Here is a 9,434-nt window from a genome sequence, read left to right on the forward strand (position 1 = left end):
TCTAACATCTCAAACACAAATTCTTACACCTCACAATTCTTTGATCTGTGAGTAAATCAAGACTTAGTAGTCCTCTAGAGCAGTGGTGCTCAACTCCAGTACTCAAGACCCCCAACAGTTCAGGTTTTAAAGATATCTCAGCTTCAGCACAGGTGGCTCAATCAGTGGCTCAGTCCCTGTGCTGAAGCAGGGACTGATTGAGCCACCTGCGCTGATGCTGGGACTGATTGAGCCACCTGTACTGGCTGGGATATCCTTAAAACCTCACCTGTTGGGGGGGGGGGGGGGGGGTCTTGAGGACTGGAGTTGAGCCCCCTGCTGTAGGGGATGTTCTGATAGTTGTTAGTCAGTTCACCCTAGCTATGGACAGTCCTATAGCCTTTGGTCTTGGGAGAAAACACTAATTATATTTAAAGTTTAATCAGAGTGTATAAAAGGCTCAATAACTCTGCCCCAGTAGTTAGTAGATTAATTGTACCTTCGTCATCATACTATCAGATAAGCATCACTCGCATGAACACATCATGCCTCATGCATCATCTAATATGAACAGAGTAAGAAGGTTTTTTGAGAAAACAGAAAATATTACCTAATTCAGGGTTAGTCAATAGGTGCATTGGGAGCCAAATCTGGACGGCCAGCCAGATTGTAATGGGCCGCAAATTCTTGTTGCGTTGGCTCTGCCATGGTCTCCCGCTCAATCAGTAACTTGTAACTTCACTCTTATGGGGGTGCGTTTGGCGGAGAGTGCGACAACCGCGTTGTGAGAAGCGGGGTTGTGTCATAACGCCCCCGGTAGCCCTAGGATGGTCCCTCTTCCCATTGGTGTTTGATGAATTACATGCTAGGCGACGAGGGATGTCACGTAGTGTAGTGCCCGCTCAAGACTGCCGGTGACGTCATTATGCATTGGTCATAGTCTTTCCTTCCCATTGGTAAGGTCAGGGTGTGAGTGTGCAGTACTTCCTGGGGGGATTTAATGCCGACAGCGGGAGACCATGACTGAGCTTCTAAAACACCTGCTCAGGGAAGCTGCATTTGCCTGTGTGACCAGAGCGGACACCCTCTGACCCTCTGGACTTTGGCAAAATATGATTGACTTAAAAATCACACTTAGAAAAAAGGTTAACACCCTTATGTAACGCTTGCGCTAACCACGAACAATGCGGGACCCCGGTACTGAGGTTGGAAAGTATATACCGCGCCACCCATAGCAGCGGAGGCACGTCTGGAGAGTGGATAGACAAGGTCGCCGGGTCGGGATTGGAGAAGATAGATTAGTCTTGATACTTGCCAGGGTCGGAGGTTGGAGCCAGGAGAGTAATCGGTGTCCAAGGTGCCATAGTCAAAGGTAGTAGCCAGTAGGATAGTAGTTTATTCGAGTGCCGTGGTCAGGGATGGAGATGTATAGAAGTTCAGAGGCAAGCCGGGGGCAGTATCCAGAGAAGGGTCAGCAGTCAAGCCGGGTCGGTATCCAGAGAAGGTTCCTAAGTCAAGCCAGGTCGGTACACAGGAGATCAGACAGCAAAGCAAAGTAAGGTAAGGTACAACACAAACGCAACAGGAACAGTGATGTGGAAACACAAGGCTACCATGAAGTATGCTCAGCCAAAGAATGAAGGGAACGGCTGAGCATAAATGAAGGGATGTGACCAGTGAGACAGGGGGGTGGAGTGGACTCTGTGGAGTCAGGATTAGGCTGGGAGGTGCAAAAGACAGGTGGGAGTAATACGGAAGGTCGACACGTAGCTGGGGAGCGGTGCATGTGTATCAGGTGTGTGCACTGAGCGTGGCGGACGGGCGTCGCAAGCATCTCCAAAAGCCATCTGAGCCAAGGTAAGTGAAGTTTACCGAGGCCTTCGCAGCTCCCCCGGCATTTAATTTAAATGCCTTCGGAAAGTGCGTGGGGCCTCTGTAAAAGCCGCGCCTCGCAGAGATTCTCATGCCCCCCCCCCCCCCCAGTTTGCGCACCCCTGCATTATGTAATATGTATTATGCCCTTGTTTTATTTTTGCGTGAAGCGCTATGTACATGTATGGCGCTATATGACTAAAGATATACATACATAATTTTATTATATTGTAAGTTTTTACACAGGTTATCAAAATACTTATAACTACAGGTGGTGGCTCATATTTACTCAACAGTCTTCTGGCAGTCACATACAACACCATCAGGCTCACTGTGGGGTGTCTTCCAGCACTAGAAGGTGACTTACTGCATGGCAGAAGACTGCTTAGTATATATAGGGCTGTATCTGTAATGTGGTTTCCCCCATGCTCCCAGCCATCTTCTGGAAATTGGTTAGTGTTTTGTGGAAATGCACTTACACAGCTGGGAGATGTGCAAAAAAGCACAGGCTTTCAATTGTAAAATATCAGAGCAGTGTTCAACTGCATTAGTATGTCTGCTGTATATTTGTATCAGTGTATGTACAGTAAGTGAATTTGTGCAGTACGGTCTGCAGCCTAAATGTCAGTGGGCACTATTAAAAATTGTGCCTATAAATTAATTACCCTATATGACTCCCTTGTTTATATAAATAAATATATAGTAAATTAAACTAGGACCTCACAGGTTTCTTAAGCAATATAAAATATATATTAAATACATCACCAAAAGTTTTGATCCTATTTCAGGACTTTTCTCATATCTATATATGTGTGCAACCATCTATATTGATTACTAATCTATACAGAGAGATTGTAGATTGTAAGATCCATGGGGCAGGGACCTGTGCCTGCAAAATATCTCTGTAAAGCGCTACGTAAAACTAGCAGTGCTATACAAGAACATGCTATTATTATTATTATTATTATTACAGTCTAAAGATGAGTTTAGCTATTAAGTATTAAATATCTATCTGTAGCTAGTGTAGCGCAGGAGATATATGATATATGTGATATATGTGTGTATTCTTTATGAATGGGGTATCACTAATTCCCCCTGACTCCTTTTGGATATATAAGATCTATGGGGCTAATGGTAATATAGCCCAACAAATAGAATTGATGTACTAATGTAACTACCTGTAACTTTAATTCTGGAATAAATTCCGGCTGTACCATAGGTTATAATATTGGGCTAACCTTAGGGATAGGTTACAAGAGGTTACTATCTTTATAGGGTATATCAATGTTATGTGGAATTAGTAGTGTTTATGTGTTTTTTGTTCTGTGTATGGGTAACATTTGTTTTAGGGTTAATGTATAGGGACTGGAAGGATGCTGATCTGATTGGCTTAAGCTTCATTGTGAGAAAGTGGGTTGGTACAAATACAACCGCACCTGGAGCCTGTGACTCACCCCCTGATGAAGCATCACCATGATGTGAAACACGTAGAGGTTTGAGTCAGTATGTTCCATGACATATGACGTATGATGCTTGCTGTGACGACAGACGCCCGAAGTCAACGTTCCCCTGCGAGGACGCCGTGATCGGCTTTTTAGCTACTTGCGAGCTTCCCAGCGAGTACCAGGTCTCTTCTGAACCTCAATTCCTCCACTCCCATCCCCTTATGTCTGCGGGAGGGTTTTCCATCGATTAAAACAGAGCTTTAAGTTACCATCGGAGCCCTGGCAGGGAATCGGAACACCTTGTAATATGTAAGTTTTGTATTGTATATTTTTTACATAAAGTACTATTTTATTTTACTAATAGTCTCTCTCTCTATGCGCTTTTCGTTATATTTTAAATATTATTGTGAGATGCATTTTATTCCCCCACATATTTTGTCGTATGTTAATGCTTATACAGTACATACCTATTAGTGTGTACAGTATATGTATGTGTTTGTGGGGGTGTAATATTCATGCATGCGTTGCGGCTCTCGGAATATTTTGGAGAAAGACATTTTTTTATAAAATGGCTCTTCTTCCTTGAGAGGTTGCCAACCCCTGCACTATACCATATCCCCTGAGGAAAAAAGACTATTACCATCTATACTCCCTATCACGGAGGATTACATTTTGACTTCAAGTGTGGGGCAAGGCAAAGAAAAGGCGTTCCATGTTCATTGTTGCTGATTTTGGGAATTTCTGAGCATTTTTGAATATTTTTTTTTTAGAGAAGATAGACATTGTTGTTGGCTTAGAGACTGTTTGCAAGAATTCAGCAAGTTGCAGCACATGTGCATGGGCTTACCCACCAATCCCGGTAGCACAAAAAGGCACTCCCACTCCGAATAGGCCAATTAAGGAAGACAGAGGACTGGAAGACTGCTTTATGCGAGTCCCTTCTGACTTTCAGGTGGTGCCAAAGTCAGGAGTCTTGTTCCTCTACTGCAGCGGTGCGCAAAGTGGGGGACGCGACCCACAGGGGGGGGGGGAATTTTGCTGGGGGGGCGCAGGCTGTTGCAGAGGTCCCGCACTCTTCCCCCAGGTATTTAAATTAAATGCCGGGGGATCGCGTGAGGCCTCTGCAACTGTTTACTTACCGGCATTCAGACGCTCTGTGACGCATCGCCATGGCAACGCGGCATCATCTGATGCCGTGGCACCATGTGACGTGACACACGTCAAATGATGCCATGGGTCACGTGACGTGATGTCACATGACCCTGCAGCATCATCTGACGCGGATGAAGGTAGGCAGGGGGAGGGGGGTGGGGTGGGGTAGAGAGCCGGAGGGAGAGAGACAGGGGGGGCGCAGCACTAAAAGTTTGCACTCCCCTACTCTACTGTATGTTCATCTTACCTCCATGCTGCACCAGTGAATATAGATATCGTTCTTTGGTTAGAGCAAGGCCAAGGGCCTTGTGAAAGATCGTTCTTTGGTTAGAGCGGGCCAAGGGCCTTGTGATGGAAAGTATTAATGAAGTAGTAAAAAGGCTCTTAATGAAAAGTACTAACCTGAATTAACTTTCACAAAGGAAGGTGATTGTTTTCTGAGTTTCATTGTGCGCCCTAGTTGCTGAGTAGCATCATTACTTCTGCTAATATATTGCAGACTGTTAGACTCCAGGTTCTGTTTGCCAACAAACACAAGATGGTTTAAAATGTCAAGTAATTTAAATACTGTTCTAAAGCATCATTCTATAAAGGAAGGATGGCTGAACAGGAGAAGAAAAGAATTACTGGGAAACAGATCATGTGAGTATTATGTGTTGACGACTTTTCGGATTAAAAGACAGTGGTGCGGATAACAACAAAATTAGTTTTCGCTGTGAGGGTAAGGTTGAGGCTTCTTCTGTTGCTAGGATATTCTGTCCTATCACAGATGATCTTGACAGTGAAAATTGGTGCCTTAATTTCCCAGTGGTCCATGCAGCTTCTGACTTAGGCCTCACTCTGGTTAATCACACTGTCATTCTCTCAATAGATTGCCTTTTGACATCTTCATCTGCAAAAGGATTCGACAGTCAGACTTGACTATGCTAAATCAATCTGTTTTCCTTAAGTGGTCAAGACTTACCTAGTGGTGATGTTAGCTGTTTATTTTTTAAATGTTTCAGGTAATCGCTGTGCATGGTGGTAAATGAAAATATAATTGTACAGCATAAACTGAAGAGCAGATCTCTAGTCAAAATGACACTATTTATTTTGTAATCATTAAACCTGCATGATCAAAAAGGAAGAAAAAACAGAGCACTACATCCAGTGCTGGCAAGCCAGTAAATAACAACAAGAGTGCGTTCCCACAATAAAAATTAAAGCTTATTTAATGAATCAGAAATACAAACAAAAAGCACCAACGCGTTTCGGACTATAGATAGCCCTTTATCAAGGTGAATACAGACTTACCTTCTGGAGTGCCATTTGTATAACATCGTGGTGTAGTAGGCGCCAATTGCCGCCATTTCCGGGTACGTCACGCGACACGGAACGCGTGACGTCAACACGCCGAGTGACGCGAGGCGTAGGGCGTAAGCGCATCACCATCATTGCATAAAGCTCTGACCGTGGTGCACCCAGCGCCAATAAACAACCTTTGAGGTGCGTCAGATGATACCAGGCTTGTGTCGTCAGTGCGCCAAGTGACGCGAGATGTGACGTCTTTTTCTACGTTTTTTCTACTACAGAGCACCATACAACATTTTTTCATATTAAACCTGCGTGCAAATGTTATGTTATGAAGAGTGAAACATATTACAGACAATAATATTGTCCAAACTGTCGTAGGTGGCTGCATACACATAACTCTAAATGGGTAATGTGATGAAAGACAGACTGTTTTCACACCTACAGCACAGATGTAGCCAATGTTATTACAGCTGCGGAATGCTCCAGCAGGTGAAATGTGATAGCTCCGCCCCTTCCAACATGTGGCTGATTAAAAACAATGGTCACTTCTCCCACTGGCGTGTTGTGTATGTCCCGCTGCAGCCCGCCACGGCTACTTCTATGCAAAATGGAGTCTTCTGAATCTCTGAAGTATTTATTATGAGGACCCAAACAGAAATAAAAGGGGGGGAAACGCATTTGGGAATGCATAAAAATAAGGAATAGTAAGAAGACGTGTGCAGAGGTACGCAATGGAGACCGTTTAAAGTGAAACTAAATTAGGCTTTATTGCGCCTGTCCCTTTAACACAGCAAAACATTCGCATTAACCCCTCGAGTGTTTCTGGTCATGCGATGCTGATGTGTAGTGTAGACAGGAGCGTCCTCCGTTGCGTCACAGGATATAGTGCAGGGGCGGAGCCTAGGTCCGGTGCGGCAGGAGTACTGTGGCACTCGTGTGCAGTTCACATGAGGGGCGTCAACCAATGCGCCACGGGGGCGGGACCGAGGTGCAATCCTCACACTATCCAACCAATCGATTAAAGAAATAAAACCAGTAGCCAGCAAATCAATTCATTAATTTAAACCTGTAGCCAACACAACAAATAATTAGGCCAAAGTGTTGTAAGCCCTTGAGCCACTACACGGCAGACCACATCTCAATGGTACCTAACACTAATATACATTCTTAATAACCTGTGCATTACCAGGAAGAATGATTTATAATAAATCTTTCAAAATTAGTTGCATAGTTCTATGTCTGATTGAAGCTCTTATTAACCTGTACATTACCCGGGAAAAGCACTCTGTATTAGATTTGTCACAATCAAACTGCAAGCAAGCAAGTTCCCCTGAGAGTGGGAGATGCAATGGAGTGAGCTTTTAACCATTTAAATGTGGGAGGGGGTGAGCTTCAAACTAGGTAGGAAGAGCCACCCTCCAATCAGCTAAGACAGCTGAACAAGAATTATAAAACATATAGGACACCTACAAGCTCATATTGAACCCCCAAAATAACTGTGGTCTGCCGTGTAGTGGCTCAAGGGTTACAGCACTTTGGCCAAAATGTTAAACTAAAAAATCATCACAACAAATAATTAATTTAAAATGCTAACCAATCCTAAAATGTACTAAAAAACAAGCCATCCAATTTCAAAACAATTTAATCCAAACAATAAACAGAAATTGAAAAAATAACAATCAATAGAAAACAAGCATTTGCCAAAAAATGCAATGGCTGTTAATGTATTCATCTGTGCCCTGGGTACAGATAAATACAGTATCAGTCAATGGATAATCACAAACATAAAAAGAAAGAAATACAATAAAAAAATTGGAAAAAAAACATTTACATACATTCAATATATTACTTACCTTTAGAAGTCTTCACCCTCTGACTCCCAGCGAATCTGGAAGCTCTCGACCCACGACGTCATCCACTGTAACCCAACTCCATCCTCGAAGAACAGCATCTGGTAAAAAAAATATTTTTTCTTTGATCTTCTGTCACCATCTTCTATCTTCATCTGTAATTTTTTTCTTCTTTTCTTTAATCTTCTTTCTTTCAATCCAAAGTGCCCCATGTTAAATTCATAACAAATGTTCTCGTCGTTTCTTGAGCTAAAATGAAACGTAACAAGCCTTATTTTTTCTATTTTTTCTATTATCTATTATCTTCTTTTTTTTTTTTAGGGATGTAACGTCATCTCCAAGGGAGGTACGTCACATCCTTAAAACCACATGTCTCACACCGTCATTCACACAGGGATGAAACCCTTCACCTGCAACGTGTGTGACCAGCGCTTCCGGCAAGCCACCCATCTGCAGCGCCACTACATCCATACAGGGGAGAGGGCGTTCAAATGCTGCATTTGCCAAAAAGGTTTTCGGGACACAAGTGATCTGTTGAAGCACCAACGTTCATACAGGTGAGAAGCCATATCAGTGTTCCATCTGTGACAAGGGCTTTAAACACCTCCATAATGCAAGAGTGCACAGGCAGAGGCATATGAATGAAGGCTCCATTCCTGATGAGCTTCCTTCTTCCTCCCCCTATTGTCAACCCAGGCCGTCTTTAAAAGAGGAGGTTGATATAGAAGAGAGAGAGAGCCACAATGCTCACATGATTGGAAAGGAGCACAGTGAGGATACCTTAAAATGCAGCCTTTGTACCAAGACGTTTGCCCGTGTCTCTGGCCTGCATCGCCACTATCTGATTCATACAGGCCACCGTCCTTTTGGCTGTCACCTATGTGGCAAGACTTTCAGACAGCTGTCTCACCTTGACCGGCACAAACGGATTCACACGGGAGAACGCCGCTACCACTGCATGACCTGTGACAAGGCCTTTCGTGAATCTAGTGATCTCCTGCGTCACCAGCAGGTACATGCAAGGGACAAGCTGTTCAGCTGCCACCTGTATGAGGAGACATACACCCAGATGCAGCACTTGAAGACACATCAATTGAGTCACGAGCAAGAGTCTTTTTTGGAAACTGAAATTTTAGATGATGACGATGATGACGATGACAACTCAATTGAGATTGTTTTAGTCTAAATCCAATGACTTACAAGAATAGGACAAATCTAATGAATATCTGATATTAGCAACAACGCAAAGACACAGGTCTGTGGAGATATATAAAAGACATTCGCTCAGAATACTTAACACAGCTGCAGCTTTGTGATTAGATGAATGTGGTCAAATATTTCTACTTTACATAGTGTGAAGGTTATCTTTTACCCTGTAAAATTTGTATATTGCATTAAACTATAGGTAACTTAAAAAAAAAAAAACAAAAAAAAAACACGTCTCATATCACATGGTATCACAGCCAATGGGTTTGAAGACAATTCTATTGGTTGCTGTACCATGTGATAGGTCACATTAGTTCAAAAGGATGTGACATCACTTTAAGTTTTTTTTGACAGCTGAAAATATTGATTCATGCCTTTGTCACACACTTATCGAGGCTTATAGAATAACAGTAGCATTTTGGCCGAAAAGGAATCGATAAGTGGCTTATCGAGGCTTATAGAATAGGCCCCAATGTCCTGAGCCACTCCTCCTCCCTATATGATGTTATATGTTGCAAAATGGTTTGCAAGCAGATTTATTAATATGATATGATCTATAACGAACGATTCAGCCTCTTTGGCACATGTTCGATTTGAAGGACTGCTCTCAGCTAATCATACATCCGGTGATCAATGT

At 43.1% G+C, this 9,434-nt stretch overlaps 1 protein-coding gene across 1 annotated transcript; it reads left to right on the plus strand.

Moving 5' to 3' along the window:
- Positions 1 to 7,960: 7,960 nt before the first annotated feature.
- LOC142469336 (uncharacterized) lies at positions 7,961 to 8,777 on the plus strand. The gene is given in 2 exon segments (XM_075576263.1): positions 7,961 to 8,139; positions 8,141 to 8,777. Coding segments are annotated over 2 exon segments (816 nt in total).
- The last annotated feature ends 657 nt before the right edge of the window (positions 8,778 to 9,434 follow it).

This window comes from Ascaphus truei, chromosome 18, assembly GCF_040206685.1.
Source record: "Ascaphus truei isolate aAscTru1 chromosome 18, aAscTru1.hap1, whole genome shotgun sequence".
NCBI lineage: Eukaryota > Metazoa > Chordata > Amphibia > Anura > Ascaphidae > Ascaphus > Ascaphus truei.